General features: G+C 35.6%; 1 protein-coding gene across 2 annotated transcripts in view; it reads right to left on the bottom strand.

The window, feature by feature from the left end:
- Positions 1-17,714, bottom strand: part of LOC131429623 (glycogen synthase kinase-3 beta) — a 109,553-nt gene that overhangs the window by 28,916 nt on the left and 62,923 nt on the right. For both annotated transcript variants that reach the window (XM_058593860.1, XM_058593861.1), the window contains exon 3: positions 16,617-16,807. In XM_058593860.1, the coding sequence (XP_058449843.1) occupies positions 16,617-16,807 (191 nt within the window). The remainder of the gene's footprint in view (positions 1-16,616; positions 16,808-17,714) is intronic.

Genomic DNA, 17,714 nt, shown 5'->3' with positions numbered 1-17,714 from the left:
GGCGAATATGAGGCTCTGTTTCTCAAGCCTAAACGCAGAAAAATAACAACTAGTTCTTCTGTGAGCATATCTGCTGTTGGTCGTTTGCAGTGTGAGTTTCGCTTTAAACAAGAGCGATTGCGTCATCCAGTTGCTGGTCGTTTGCATTGGAGAAATAGAAAACGAAAAGTGGATAACGATTTCTAGTTTCTTTCACTCAAATATTGAGATGTATGAAATATTGAAATATATAAGCGATTGTACGACTTGTGTTGCGATTATCTTTAGGTAATGCTTTCTTCTAGGTCAACGCTCAAACTAACAAATGACTTGAAATGGCGCCCTACGTCCTGGAATACAAACGGCAATATTCGTGGCAGATCTGTTGCAATCTCAAATTGATTGCCCCGAATTGTTAGGCAAACTAAATTTAAATATTCATTCTCGAAATCTTCGATCTCATCAATTCCTGAGAATTCAAACCGCTCGCACTAATTATGGCCAGTATGTGTCGTCTATTCAATCGATGTTCTCATGTATTTGATTTTACCCTGTCTCGCAATACCATAAAACAATTTTTTTAAACAAAATCGCAAACAGTCCTTCCAACTCCAATACTTAAATTCTAGATTTAGTTTTAAGGTTAATTTAGTATCTAATCCACAAGTTTAGTTTAATGCTCCCTTAGTAAGTCTGCTTCCATTTTCTATCGGTTATGCAACCAAGAATAATATTCACCATTAGGTTTGTTTCTAACATCCGCACGACCCTCTCAATCCCCCGGCTGTCCACCATCTTCTTCGGAACTAACTAGATCTTTATGATGTTACTAATACTTTTTGCTTCCCCCCTTCTTCATCTTTTCACCATCTTTTGAGACAATTAACTTGATCTTTTGCCGCTTTCAACTTCTTTCAAAACGGCCCCCCTTCCCTTTTCCCACCCCTTCGAACTCCTTCGTAATTCCATTTACTACAATATTCACTTATCTCTTTTTCTCTCCTTTTTTTCCTGCATTGCTATTATTCACCGCTCTCTCTCTTTGATGTCCAGCATGCCGGACATCCGCCGAGTGTTTGTGACTTGGGGGTTTTCCCGCGGACCCTCACGGACAGCAGGATGCGGCTTTCAACGTCACCGTCCAGTCACTCTTCACCCTCGCCGGGAGTAATTTTACTTTAAGCCCTTAGTATTAAGCAGTATATCTGTTGGATCTTTCTAATCTGTTGATATAAAAAGATGAGGAAGGTTTATGCCTGCTGGAGAGAGAGATTGTAAATTTCAGCTCCAGCGGGCTTTTTCCTGCTCCCAAATAAAAAATTAAAAAAAATCATCCGTAACCAAATTGTCATTTTCAAGACTCCAAAGCCATTAACAATCCTTTTCAGGACCTCAAAAGTAAAGTAAAGAACTTATTTAGAAAACTGTCTTAAACTCCCGTTCCAATTCCTACAATACAAACGCAATCTTCCGAAGCCGATGTTTCTTTTTCAGAACTACAAAATCTCAAACGGTCAGTTGAAATCTATACACATCTTGAATGCAGTACTACGTCAACTACGCGGCTGACATTACCTACTCCAAATTTTTACCTAATATGCTAAGGGACAGTTTACAACAATCATCGTTAGAAACGATTCTAGAGGAAAATCTTACATTTCTTTGTCATGCAAATGTCCTTTGTTTATTGGTGAATTAACCTCTCTTAATTTTTTAACATATTTTCTTTGCATTTAGAAACTTCAGTTTTGTTTACATTTTTCTCTGTTTTGTCAATTCAAACATTCTTCAATATTTATTGTTTCATTTGTTTCGTTTGTTTCACCTTTTCTGTCATTTTTGTTTATTTTAGTTCTCCTAATGTTCACGTTTTTTCGAAAATATTTGGCACTTTGGTATTCCTGTCATTTTTTTAATTTTCGAAATTTGGAAACATTTGCTATTTAGAAAGTTTTCTTCAAACAATATCATTTTTTAAAACTTCATAATCATGATAGCCATCGTTTTTTTACGATGTAGAGCAAGTGCACCATTCCGGTCGGTTCAGGTTCAAAGCTCAGTTCCAGTTCCAGTAGCTAGAATTCAGTCCAGTAATGAATCAATTGTGGAACGTTTGCAGAGCCAGTTTCTCTTCGAAGAAGATCGATTGCGTCATCTTGCTGCTGGTTGTTGGCATTGGAGCAAAATACAACGAAACGTGAACAACGTTATTGAACATTATGCAAAATCAACCCTTCTAATGGTTCCAAATGTTATCTAAAGAACTATAAAAATTGTTTTTTTTGTAAATCGAAGATAAAAATCATCAGTTTAGTGCCAATTTAGAAAAATTTGATTAGTTTTGTGCACTTTTCGCAATCCGAATTCCGCATCAAAAGAGTACCGGCATTTGAATGATTCGCGTTCGAGAAAAATGTTCCGAACAGTGTTTAATATCGTAGAGAGTTCCACGATGTAGCCATTCTGAATACCGGAAATTAGTTACGTACAGCATTTCGACTTTCTTCCACTGAAATATGTAAATCCGAAATGAAATAATCGACAAAAAAATTCTGTATGGTGCTATTCTTATGGTCGCCCACTTGCGAAAAAGCTACAAAAAAGTTACGTAAAATGAAAACCTTTTACCAAAATTACTTTAGTGTTTAATCAATTCGCACAGGAAGCAGTTCTGCTGGGGGACGTTCTCAGAGCCAGTTTCATTTCAATCAAGAGCGATTGTGTCAACCTGCTACTGGTCGTTTGCATAGGAGCAAATTCCAGAAAAGTGGACAACCATGGGGAACGTTATTCAAAATCAGCCTTTCTAATGGCTCCAAATTATATCTAAAGAACCATTCGAATTACTTATCTGTTGAAATATTCCCACCGGAACTGAATATAATAAGTTTGGTGAAAATTTATTGTCAGATAGATTCTGATTAGAAAATATTCGCTTTTTCTCTCGGCTCTTTTTTAATTGAATTTTGTTTGTATTGATTTGAAATGCGGTAGATATTTTATTGTTCATTAAATTTAGATATTTTATTGTTGTTGCATTAAATTAGAGGAATTTTATTGAACAAAGAAGTGTATTAACGTATATGTCTTCCGTTTTTTTTATTATAAAGAACTATACAAATTATTTCGTAATATTTAATTGTGTGTCAAAATGTTGGATGTAACAAACTCCGTACGTTTCAAATTCTAGTAGTGAAGAAGGAGAAAGCTTGAACAATTCATACAATCGAATAACTAACTGATATTCGGGAGTGTAAAGGAAACGTGCCAGTTTTATTCGTATTCACGTGATCCAGTTATGCCTTTGGCATCACCCACCCACCTTTTTGATTGTTTCTCTGTTTTTTCGATTAATTTCGTCATTTATGTTTCCAGCCGTAAAGTTGTTGAAGGATTTTTTATTTTTTTAAATTTAGTGCAGTCTTTCTATTTTTTCTACTTAACAATTTCAACCTTGTATCTCTTACTTTTAGTGACGACTTATTAATTTTAGTTGGTAAAGCCACCATAACAAAGTTCAGTTTTGCAATGACTGAGTGGAATTGGAGTGGATATTGGAGAAGCCAAATGAATGAAAAACACAACAGAAAAGATGATTTTTTTGGGTAAAGATAAGCTCAGAGACAGAACACGAACCTGCGTTCTTATGCATTCCGTGCAAACGCGCTACCATTTCGCCACTCTGAACCTTGTGATAGACACAGCTCTAAAACACGGTTAGACATGATAGAACGTACATCGAACATGGTCTACATCCTGGCCGTGTACGACCGGTTCCATACATCCAAACATCTTCTCTGTTCATCACACTCTAGTTTTCATGCTCTATACCAATTTTCCGCTCAAGCACTGAGTAGGAGAGTATATTGATAATCGCTTGTCACCTTCTCTATTGGTGCCAGTCGCTGGCTGGATATGCAGGTTGTATTGATAGTCTGCCCTTTCCTACCAATTTAGGCCTCTGCATTGTTAGGGAAAATCAAACCGCAATTGTTTTTAAAGATTTATTAATTTTAGTTGGTTCGACGTAAAGCCACCATAACTAAGTTCAGAGTTATGTCTCTGAGCGTATCTTTTTCCAAAAAATCATCTTTTCTGTTAGGTTTTTCATTCATTTGGCTTCTCCAATATATATGTTTCCACTCAGTCATTGCAAAACTGAACTTATTTTTAGTGTTTTTCATCATATTTTTCTTCGTAATTGAAGTTGGTTAGAGCTTAATATCTTCATCTCAATAAAATTCTATCATAAAATTAAAATGCCGCGTGTGTTAACTTCAAACCAAAACAACGAACGCTAGCGCACATCGGACGAGTGTTTTACTATTGCGAAATCGGATGAACTTATGGTGTTGATTGGCAACTGTTGATGAAATCTGGATCCATTTTTAGATCATAAAACAGAGTGATGCAAAGTATTGGCGCCGGAACGAGTGCTTCGAATAGAATCAGTGAAGCTCAATGGGTTGGAAAAACATGGTTTTCTTATATTGACGCGGCACACTTCTCGTAGACTTCAGTCGATAGTGAGTATAATCGTGCATTATTAGAGCGATTGGAAAGCCGAAATCACTGCGAAACGGACTCGCATGAAGCGAAAAATTTCGTTGTTTTTAGCAAAAGCAACACGATTATAACTAAAAATCGTCTATTTTAGTTATAATCGTGTTGCTTTTGCTAAAAACAACGAAATTCGGTTCCAATTGCTCTCCCATCTAGAATACTATAATCTATATCTATTTTCCGCGAGGGTACCAAAACCCCTGAATGACTACAATCTGTTAGTGATCAGTCTATCGTCAAATTGGTTATTTCTTTCGGCATGCCAGGAAAGACGTTGCACTTCATTGCAAATAAGTGTTTTTGCAAAACTCATTAACTTTACGTCTGCTTAGCGGATTACGTTAATCCCCAGGTGGCATTAGCAGTTGCAACATGTGCTAATGCACTGATGATTCGAAGACGAAACGTAAAAAATATGAATCTGTTATCTGTTTCTTTAACCTTAACCTGCGGATGAATAATCTGCAGATTTAGCAAATAAAATGAGGAAAAAATTGAGAAACACTTTGTCCATGCCCAAGGAGGTTACTTCTCGCATCATTTAGTAGTGGTCAAATTCTTTCCAATTTTTTCATTATATAAATCAAACAGTTTCAGAAAATGGTTCAAAATATGAAAAGAGGCCTTATTTACAGAAAATGGATATGATGAAAAATACATTTTTTTTGTTGCCAATTACACTTACACTTTTATCATCTATTATAATGTTATGTTTTTTAATTTCTTTATCAGACTTTTTCAATTTAGTTTTCATGAAATTTTTCACTATTTTTGAACTTATCTATTTATCTGCTTTTTCGTCATTTCGTTCGCTTGTCAGTTTGTAGTGTTAATTTTTCCATATCTATCAATTATTTAGGGATTTGGACGAAAAAAAATCACTTTTATTCACTATTCAAAATCAATTTTGCACATGTTTCGCCGAAAAACTAATTCAATTCCATGAGTAATACAGCTCATCTTTGGAATGTGATTTGTAAGGCTGTCCTGTTATTTTCGTCTTATGGGAAGAACAATCAATCTTTGTTTGAGTTTGGTTTTGATGCTAGTAGATTGTAACAGGTCGGCTGAAAAGTTCGTATCGTTTCTATGAGAGGGCGCCACTAGAATTAAATCCATACCATTTTCAGTTAGTACCAACCTTCAAAAGATACGTGTATAAATTTGACAGCTGTCTGATTATTAGTTTGTGAGATATTGCATTTTGAGTGAAGCTACTTTTGTTATTGTGAAAAAAAAGGAATTTCGTGTGTTGATGAAACACTACTTTTTGATGAAAAAAAGTGCCGCCGATACTAAAAACTGGCTTGATAAGTGTTATCCAGACTCTGCACCGGGCGAAGCAACAATTCGTAAGTGGTTTGCAAAATTTCGTACTGGTCATATGAGCACCGAAGACGATGAACGCAGTGGACGTCCAAAAGAGGTTGTTACCGATGAAAACGTGAAAAAAATCCACAAAATGATTTTCAATGACCGTAAAGTGAAGTTGATCGAGATAGCTGACACCCTAAAGATATCAAAGGAACGTGTTGGACATATTATTCACGAATATTTGGATATGAGAAAGCTTTGTGCAAAATGGATGCCGCGTGAGCTCACAATCGATCAAAAACAATAACGAATTGATGATTCTGAGCAGTGTTTGGAGCTGTTATATCGAAATAAAATCGATTTTTTTCGTCGATATATAACAATGGACGAAACATGGCTCCATCACTTCACTCCGGAGTCCAATCGACAGTCAGCTGAGTGGACTGCATGCGATGAACCGAACCCAAAGCGTGGAAAGACTCAACAATCGGCCGGTAAGGTTATGGCGTCTGTATTTTGGGATTCGCATGGTATAATTTTCATCGACTACCTTGAAAAGGGAAAAACCATCAACAGTGACTGTTATATAGCGTTATTAGAGCGTTTGAAGGACGAAATTTCAAAAAAAAACGGCTCCATTTGAAGAAGAAAAAAGTTTTGTTTCATCAAGACAATGCACCGTGTCACAAGTCGATGAAAACCATGCTGAAATTGAACGAACTGGGCTTCGAATTGACCCCCAGTGACTTTTTCCTGTTCTCAGACCTCAAGAGAATGCTCGCTGGTAAAATATTTAGAAGCAATGAAGAGGTAATCGCTGAAACTGAGGCCTATTTTGAGGCAAAGGACAAATCGTACTACAAAAATGGTATCGAAAAGTTGGAAAATCGCTATAATCGCTGTATCGCCTCTGATGGCAATTATGTTGAATAATAAAAACGAATTTTGGCAAAAAAATGTGTGTTTCTATTAAACGATACGAACTTTTCAGCCGAACTGTTATGTGACCAGAATTTTTTTTACTGATTAATAAGGTATCAATTTCTTTAACCTTTAACCACACATCCTACAAAATGTGTAATTTCCTCTTTTTCAGACACAGAACAGGTCTACAAGACAAAACACGAATCAAGGTAAGTTGTTTGTAAAATTAGCTTTCAGTCTATCATCAATAGTTCAAATGATACAATGCACGGAATGCGAGAAATTACGGAATTGAAGAAAAAAGACGAATGGGGGCGATGAGGTTTCCTGTAAGCGTATTATTGTAGTTTGTTTACATTATGAGAATCCTCCCTACGATGCCGGTCAATTTGTCCGGTATCGGATCGCATACCACGTGGGCGCCACAAACTATGAAAATCCAATTGATTTTCCCGCATGCGTCCATGATTTTTCGAAGGCTACCGGGTCGGACATTGCCCGGGCAGAACCATTGTGAGGATTATCTTTGGTCAACATCTTTTTCCGTTCTTCCTCGAAATGAAAGGTTTTGCAGTCACTGCAAAACTCAGCGACTTGGGGCTTGACGATTGTCATTCGAAATAATGCCACGTACTTTTTACAAGAAACTTTGTATTGAATCGATTCAAGGTTCAACTTTCTTAAGCAATGCTCAAATTTAGTTTACTTTCGTGTTCCGGTTCTGGAGTTATGTATTCACGTGTCAAGAAGTTTTCTGAATCTCAGACGTAAAACAAATCAAAACCTTCAAATTTATACCTCAATAGATTAAATTAGATGATCGTTGAAAGTCTTTTTGGTTGTCCAGAACTATGGAATAATAGGCTGCTAAATCTCCACAGATTCTATCATTTTATTCAGAAATTAGTTCTCGTGTTTTTCTACAAATTCTATTAAAAATCTATAAAAATTATTTTCAAATTGAAGTGAGTATATCAGACAGACACCGTAAAACCAATCGGTGGATTTGTACAGATTGCCATTCGGTTCGATTTCACATCCATCACGTCCTTCGATGATTCCCATTGTGACTGATATTAGTTGCAAAAACTGTGCGATCGATCGCTCGGTCGGGATGCTGTACACCGTAGTGCTATTTTTAGCTCAATGTGATAATAATATAAACAACAAAGGATCCACCATAATAGCGACTAGTGGAGGCATTTGCCGTTTTCACTTTCCGTCGCAGGCAGCGAAATTTTGCGTGTGGGCGTCACCATTAATAGCTTGTTCTTGGTAGCTTGGCACGGAACGGGAACGGCAGGAGCACAATAATCTCGGTGTGTTCGTCGTACCCTTCTCGTGAATTTGCGAAAAGCGGTAAACTAACAAGTCAACGTTTTCTGGGTAATATGACAATGAACGGTTCATTTTAGCATCCTGGATTAATATCAATTTCGGAGTGAAAACGAAAATGCGTTCTTGAAACTTGAATTTCCATAAACGTTTACCAATTTTGAACTCGAGAAGAGCAGCCTTTCCACGTAGTACATTATTGTTGTACGTTTTGTAGCAATGCTGTATAAATTTGACTAGTAAATGATCATCTTTATTTTAGCGCTTCTCATAGTAGGAATATTATACGAAGAGTGGAATCCACAGTCTGTTACATAAGAGCGTGGTCACGATTACTCGCGATCGGTAAAGTGGAATGGTGTGATATTTTGTTAACACAGAGGGCAGTAGTGTCCTTCATACAATGCGAGAATAAATCAGCAATAAATGTTTTACAATTCGAATTTACGCGCTTCGAAGCAGTTTTTTGTGCGCGCACCCGAAAGGTCCCAAAATGACCCAAGCTGCCGCGGCGAAATACATGAAAAAGTCGAAACAGTTTGTGAGTAAGTGGGTGAATCGTTTTGAAGAGGTGAAAAATGTCGACCACTTTCCAAATCTCGGCTCTGTCGGTGTATATTCAGAAAAAGAGGCAAAAGTGATTTGTGACCAGTTTTTGAAGAATCCGACATTAACTTTACGCGAAGGTACTTCAAAATTGACTAAAAAAGGTTTAAATATGTCGTACGGAACTGTTCGAAGACATTCGATCGCAAATCATTTGAAATTTTGAAGTACTTTGCAAAAACCGATGTTGAGTGAAAAACGTGCAAAAACGTCTTGAATGGGTAAAGGAGTGTCGTGACCTTGGATTGGCCCTCTCATTCGCCCGATGCCAATCCAATTGAGAACGTTTGGGTTCATATGAACATGAAGCTTGGGAAAAACCGGCCACACAATTTTAAACACCGAATTCACACATTTGGAGGTCGTTTTCAGAAAAATACGCGCAAAATCTCGCTCAAAGTATGCTTCGAAAGTGTCAAGCCATTAATAACGCTAAAGGGGATTGAACTTACTATTAATGTATTTGCATGCAAGTATTTTCATGTTGAGTCTTTTCATTTTTTCCCAACAGTGATTACGCTCTTATGTAACAGACTGTAAGTGTTTATAAACTTTTTATACTAGCCTTAGTGAAGTGTTTTACAATATTTACATATCTTTAGCAATGTTCAAGCTGAAAAATAATACTACATTTTTTAATGTAAATTAAATCTAATGAAGCATCAATCAATTAATCGCTTTTATAAAAGATTTTGCAGATGAATTTATGCAATTTCAGCTGTCCCGCAGGGTTTGTATTCAGGCTCTTTGGATTTGTACTTCTGAAAATATTAAAGGCATATGAATTTTATGGAATATCAACAATGATGCAATTCATAAATATCACCAGAAGGTTCATTAAAATATTTTTTTGGAACTAGAATAAATATTAGAAACTACCATAACCCTTCCTATTTGTAAACAGTTTTGAATGAAATTTAGAAGAATCTTCGCTCTAAGTGACGGTTTGAAATTTTAAACACACTACACTCTCTAGTTCCGTAAACAGAAGTCGGATCCGGACAAAATTCAAAAGCAGCTCATGGGATCATAAGACTTCTCATTTGAGTCTTAGATTGTGAAAATCATTTTAGGCGTTTTTGAGAAAATCGAGTGACTTCCGTTCTGGGGTTTTTTGACCATTATTTCCCTTACTTTCGGAACCGGGAACTGGGAGCCGGTATGGACGATATCAGGTCGTGTGGTCAGCAACTAACATAATTTACAAATTGAAACCGTTTTTAAGGTAAATTCAGAAGAGTTTTTCCCTGTTTTGCAATGTCGCATTCACCCTGTATCTCCGGAACCAGGAGTCGGATCCGGATAAAATTCGAAAGCAACCTATGGGATTGTAAGACCTATTATTAAGTCTTAAGTTTGTGAAAGTCGATTTTGTTGAATCAGAGAAAATCAAGTGAGTTCCGTTTTGGGGTTTGTGATCACTATTTCTGGTATTCGAATCCAGGAACTGGCAACCGATATAGCCGAAGTCGGCTCGTGTGCCAAACAACGAATATAACCTACAAATTAAAATAATTTGGAGCCAAATTTGGAAGAATTTTTCTTTTTTTTTCAAGCGAATAAATGAAACTTTTAAACACATTTCACTATATATCTGTATAGCTCCGGAACCGAAAGTCGGGTTTGGATAAAATTCATGTGCACTCTACTGCATACTACACATGTCAGACCAATCTTGCAATACTGTAGGCGGAGTATGGATGCCCTTCACAGCCGTACATAGAACTTGAAATAATTCAAAAACAATTTCTACATCGGCTCATTTTGGATTTATTTGCTTTTCCGTAATATTAAGTAACTCCGAAGACCATCTCAATGTGGCATAATGTTTTACTTTGTTGAAGACACGAACAGCAGTGCGTTCGAATAATCATGCAATAATTATATTTCATTTAGTAAAACAGGATATATTTGAATAAGATAGTATCTGAACGACATATTGAATAATATTTATCAAATTACTATAGTCTGGGTCCCAGCTTATTGTTATATTCCAGGCAATGAAAGAGTCGATAATTTAGCCTCTTGAAGGTGAAATTTATGTGTGAACGATTGCGCTCAACGAATACTATAACGCGTCTCTCCAAAGGACACTTGCTGGTAGAGAAATTTCATAGGATAAGGATGTTCTGGGCAGATGGATGCACTCAATTATTCCTAAAACATTGACAAAGGTATGGTTTAAGGGGCTGGATGTGAGTAAGGGTTTCCTTCGTGTTATGACACGAATACCAAAATAATAATACGATTTTTAATGAAACTAGTAGTATTATTCGAAATATATTAGGTTTAAAGTACTATATATGGTATTTATAAAAAAAACGTGATTAATCCACCTAGCAGTAAAATGATACCTTTTTTTTATCAATCCGCATGTGTTTTTTGCATGGATATTCTTCGGTATTTTAGTTCTCATGACATTATTTTAATTATTGTCGTTTTAAACGGAAAATTGAGATTTTAATCACTCATTACCCTGTAATGTCGAAACTGCAAATCGTATCGAATCTCAATCTTAACGTGTGACAATCGATTGAACATTCCATGAGATGTCGAAGTAAGTTCCACTTTAGAATTTTATTTATCATTATTTATGGTACTTCCAGAGCCGCTATTCAGGAACTAGCATAACCCAAAATGATTCGAATGGCCATAAATTAATACGCCAAACAATTTACATCTTCTATATCGGTACGAATTTTTCAAAACTCATCATCTGTAATTCCATAATCGGATAAAATTCACCAATTTTATATGGGATCTTAAGTCCTTTAATTTGAATTTTTGTTTTTGAAGTTCGACTTGGCCTTTTTGAGAAAATGATTGAGCTTTGAGATTCGATACTGGAACCGGAATACTAAAATCGGTGTAGCCGACATCAGTTAAATTCACATGAGGAGTGTGTATACATCTTTGAGAAATTGTAGTGCGAATTAAAATTTGGGGGTACATTCCGAATCCAGAAACGAATACCGCTTAAACTGAAATAAATTTATTTGGTAATCGACCTGATAAACCTGATTAATTTATGTGAAATGGACATTTTTATACTAATCACCCTGTATCTCCAAAACCGTAAGTCGGATCTGACTAAAAAGTAAGATGTTTTATAGGATTTTATCACTTCTCATTTGAATCATAGATGATTCTTAGATTTCATTTGAATCTTAGATCGGTTCTGCCATCTACGAGAAAAATGAATTGCATTGTTTTAATTTCTTCTAAATTGTGGCTCAAAACTGTTTCCAATTGTAGTCTATTTCAATTGCTGGCTAAACGAACCTAATTCTGCTTTATAGATTCGCGGTTTCGGATGTGCCAGAAAAAAATATCTGACAACGGAACTGATTACATTCTTGTTTTATTTAAAATTCAATGAATAGGTTTTAGATGAATCTATTAGCAACGTTTATGTAAATATGGGTAAAATTAGAAAGGTACCATCACACCTTTGAGTGGGTAAAGCCAAAATTTCTTCTTACAATCGATTGGCACTCTAATGTACACTACGAGTAAAAATTGTTTGACTGGAAAAAACCACTGAGACATGAGAGTGCGTATTTCTCTCGCATTTTTTTTATACCGAATGTGGGAAATACTTACTTAAACTATTTCGTCAAACACATGTACAGAAGGGGGGCAGTGTTTTTCGGTCATCTCTAATTTCGTAAAGAGCTAGTGCTCTAAAGTCCAAGCACCTCAAATTTCATGTAGCTCCATTATTTTTCATGATTTTTCTAGATCGAAAATTTTAAAAACTTTAACTGCCGGGCAGTACCACTTACCCATGTCCGATTGAGCTCAAATTTTACATAGGGACTCTTTTATCACCCTAGTGAACATGTGACTACATAAGATGAATCATTGTGTGGTCATAACGTATTTCTCAAATTCGGGATATAAAAATGCGACAGAAATACGCACTTTTGTGTTTGAGTGGTTTGACACTGGTCTGTTTTATTTGTTTTTTTTTAATTTTCACGCGCTACAAATTAGAATAGTGCAGCCACGTCCGTTTGGCAGGTTTTACCAAAGTTTTATCAAAACTGTATCTGTGTTTGATATTTGCTAGAAACATTGTTATTTTCGCCAGAACAGATTTTTCTCAGAATATGTTACGGAAATTGCTATATTCTAACGATTGTTGATCTGATATACAGTTATGTTCAATTCTCGTAAGGAAAAATCCATTCTATTTAACAATTTAAATTAAATTACAACTGTTAAAATTGTAATTTTATTTGTTGTCGAGTATGCGATTCAACGCCTTGAAAAAAGTCCCCATGGAAAATTTGAGCATTATCGGACCATAGGAAGGGGACTCGTGCGGCGGTATAACTTTTCCGATATCCGATATCAGAAGTCTTAGAAATGCATGAAACAAGACATTTTGAATCTTGATATCACCAATTTTCAAAAATTAGCCACCGGTTGGATCTCCTTCTCATGGTTCGATTAGGCTCAAATTTTGCATAGAGAATTTTGTTGAGGTGCTAAAGCTGACGGGTACTACCGGTTTTATTTAATGCCAAATGTCCTAGAAAAGAATGAAACGTTGAGATATGGTGTAAGCTGAAAAAATGGCAAAAAACGACTTTGGGACTTAGAGAATTTGAATTTGAGGAAATCCGCGTAGAAAAAAACTCAAAATTGAAAAATTTATTTTTTCGATATCAAATGTCTTGGAAATGTATGAAACGTCCAGATTTGGTGTAATCTAAAAAAAATCAATGTCAGAGAGTTGACTTAAAAAAATGCGGGATAACACCGCTGACATTATGCATCTCGAATAGAGTTGCTCGAAACGATTATTTTTGAAGTCGATTCGACTGAACTGAGGCATTACGTATCGCTTTCGACCTCGTGATCGAGATTCTAACAATGTGGTACTAGATTTCGACTGACGCTGCTCGAACTGTCATAACTAGAGATGCCATTTATACAGATTTATCTGTATTATACAGATTTTTACATGCGCATACAGATTTAATACAGAGTACAGATTTCTTACAGATTTCTTAAATTTAATACAGATTTATACAGATTTCACCAAAAGTATTAAGGAAAAAATTGAACTATCTATTAGTATTTGAGCTATCTATTAGTATTTGATTGCAATGACGAGATAAACGTTTAGGAATTAACGTACTTAAATTTAAATCACTTTTTAAAATATATATTTGTTGTGCAGATATTTAATGAAGAACACTGAAATCCATTTATACTAAAATTTGTAACTAAATTGAAGTTAGACAAGTCTTGGCATCATGAAACATTATTGCCAGACTGACAGTTGTATTACCTGACTTGACGTTGCATATTGGGGTTTGGAAATCCATCTCAACTTATGAAGTGAACATTTTCAAATTAGACAAGTATATGGCACCATAATTCAATTGTTGTTGATAGGAAAAAACTATAAAATTTCGTCGATGAATATAACATAAGATATGAAATTTAATACCTTTTAACATAATTGTATTGTAGAAATTTCATTTTATTAGCGAATACAGATATTTTATATGAATCAATACAGATTTTCTATGAAAATATCTGGCATCTCTGATAATGAAAAAAATTAAACTGACTTATTGTTTGGGTATTTTCGATTACATTTATTCAGTTCAAGTACTGAAAAGAAGCAAACTGTTTGTAATACTGCGGTTTTAAGTTGCCGCACGAAATTAACATGAACACATTTCTGAAATCCAAATCAAGAAGCAGATTCGTTTCCACTCCATTTGAAAACGTAAAGAATTTTTTCAAGTGTGTTGTTGTACACAATTTATCGATGAACTTTTGAAATTATAATAAAACAAATTCTGTATTTTTCATGTATTGTTTCAAGTCTAATACAATTTACGTCATCCATATGTATAGTTTTAATCAAAGGCTTTTAGGTTTTGCAGCTTTTTTTATAGTATTTTATCATATTTATTAGGAGATATTGCTTTAGCTAATATACCAGGAGCAACCCATTCTTTGTAGTGTTCATAATCTTTTTAGGTACTATTGAAGAGTCAAATACACGCTAATAGCACGAGATTGTGATGCTTTTGGCGTATTCTAAATACTTTCAAGGTGTTCAATTTTTTCAATTTACTTGAGTTAGATATATGGGTAAAAACATTATTTGCTCATTGTTATCCAGCGAATGAGCTTTTTCCTACAATCCGTTTGAGCGATGTTTTCATTCCACAGGATTCAGAAATTTTATTACAAACTACAGTTACTGGGCATAGGTTAGTTTCGACTTACTTTTGTTATTTTAAGTAAACACCACGCAGCTTTCAATTAATATGCTTTCTAAACAGTTCGACTTGTACATAATATGCCAAACACACAAAATATATATAACGATATACAAAACAATGCATTAAAATAAAGATTATCAATACTAATATGTTTATGAAAATCTAAGATTAACATCTTCGATAACTACCTCAATAAAAAAGAAACGTATTCGAAAACTCATACTCGATAGTAATAAGGCTTTCGACCATTTCTTATCGAGTTCAGTCGTTTACGAGCTCGATTGTCTTGGTTCCATAATGCCAAAACATCTCGATAATCTAATACTTCTTCGAGTGAAGTCGAACGAAGCTCGATGATCGACTTCGAATCGAGAACCATAATACGGAACGTGGTCGATTCGATAAAATTTCAGTCGAATCGAGATACATAATGCCACCCCAGATCGCGACGTTTCATGCATTCATTAGACAAAACAATAAAACCGGATAACTTTGAAAATTCGCGTGAAAAAGCCGAGTAACTTTGAAACCGCGAAAAAACCGCATAAAAACCGCATAGAAAACCGCGTAAAAAAAACCTTAGTTTATAGATAAGTGGTGCCGAACAGTCAAAGTTCGGCAATTTTCGGTCTTGAAATATCATAAAATTGGAGGTATATGAAATTTCCGGAATTGAAGATAATGTTTTAATGTCAAATGTTAGAATTGCATTGAACGTGACATCTGGTGTCATTCACAAAAAAAAAACTATTTTTGTTTTAGATTTTCTTAAACAAAAAAAAATTCTTTTATACCAAATGTCTTAGAATTGCATGAAACGTCGAGAACTGGTGTAATCTATAAAAAACAATTTTTTGCAAAAAATCGACTGGATTCTGGAAATCGAAAAATTCAAGAGTCGATTGTTTTCAAAGACATTTGGCACAGGAAAAAGTTATTGATTTCGGATATTTCATGTTTCCGCCGTGCCATATCCGATTTAGCTCAAATTTTGCTTAGGGAAATTTTTTAAGGTGCTAAATCATTTGAACACTATCGCTTTATGAAATAAGAGGTGACCCTTTATTATTGTCACCCTAGTGCTCATATAGCATTTAGAGATTTCGGGACATAAAAATGCGAGAGAAATACGCATTTTTTGTTTGAGTGGCTTGACACTCGTCTGTTTTTTTACCGTTTTACGCGCTAAAATTTGACATGTATGTCTAGAATTTTCGTTATTTAAACTACTAACGAGACTAAATTTATATCAAAATATACTACAAAAATTAATATATGATAAAATGTTGTTATTTCAATGTCCTATTCAATTTCTGTGCAGGAAATTCTATTCTATTAAACAGAGTAAATCAAATTATATCTTCGTAAAATAATCTACATGGCTGCACTGGAGAAATGTCTCGAAGCAGCAAAAAAAATGTACACAATTCTTTCCATTTGGCGTTTGAGTAATTCCCAAATTGTGCTACGCAGCAGGCGTAGGTCGGAGCTGCCCGGAAACGTAATGAAACTCATTACTATCCGATTTAACTATCACACAATTTCGACTATCCAATAACACGCTTGACAGGTTTGATTCCCGTATTTATATCCGGCATCTTTTAACCTCTCCCGTTTGCTACTTCCTTGCTCTAAACTCACCTTAAATCTCTTGTCCTGTAACACCTTTTTGATTGCAACTAGCTCGCCCGTATCACAGAGCGTCGCCTGGAAGACGACCCCGAAGCTTCCATTGCCGATCACCTTCGTATCTGTGTATGATACCTCCTGTGGTCTGTCTGGTCCTTGGCCGGCTGTCGCCACAACCGTTGTCACTTTTGAACCATCCTTACCTGAAAAAGGAAAGATAAAATTATTCAATTTGTTCAAGACACTACCGGGGATTCGGAAGACGGAAAGTAAATTTCTCCATCGGTTAGTTGGGACTGGCACACGAGTAAAGTTCTGTAGGGACACACCCTACTCAGAAGAAGGGCAACTTACTATAAATAGAATCAATTTCGCCGTGAAGTTTTGCATCGAAGCTGAACGTTTGTGTTAAAGTTTACTGTTCCGATGATTTCGTTTGACTACAGAAATTGTTTCTGTTTAGCACACCTTTGATAAACAGTAGAAGTCGTCCATATCGGAAGTTTATTAGTAGAGTTAAAGAATACGTATTATTATTTTTAGGCATTTTTAGTTAACGTCGACTGGATATAAATGCGATCCGAGTTTTGTTAGTTTCCATGTTTGTTCGTTTAGTTCTACCAAGATTCAACCAGCTTAAGGAGCAGAGAGTCCTGGATATAGCGCATATTTGAGTATTGTATTTATGTGAAACACTTCATTTCACCTCCCTCGTTAACCTTGCTATTGCACATTTGCGGCACAACACGGATCGCAAGGATCGAACAGCTCACAGAAAAAGGAGGACAACATTCGAATTCAATTCAGTGTTTTTTTTTCTTCTGCAGAAATAAGAGGAAAGAAACTAATTATCTCCCATTGCTAAGCCACTACATCCATCACCGGGACGACCACGGTGAGTAGTAGGATCTGCTGACACCATAAGATTAATCATGTCAGGTTAGGTTGGAAACTTCCGTGTGATAAACTGATTGGCGTCCAAGGTCCAACAAACAGTTCCGTAGTTTGGCATTAACTAGAAATTAATGAACGCGAAAAAAAAATTAAAGTGTTCTGCACCAGTTACGACCCCTATCACATAGGAAATGAACGATTACACGTCAGTAAATC

This window comes from Malaya genurostris, chromosome 2 (assembly GCF_030247185.1).
Source record: "Malaya genurostris strain Urasoe2022 chromosome 2, Malgen_1.1, whole genome shotgun sequence".
NCBI lineage: Eukaryota > Metazoa > Arthropoda > Insecta > Diptera > Culicidae > Malaya > Malaya genurostris.
This window is presented reverse-complemented; position numbering and strand designations above follow the sequence as displayed.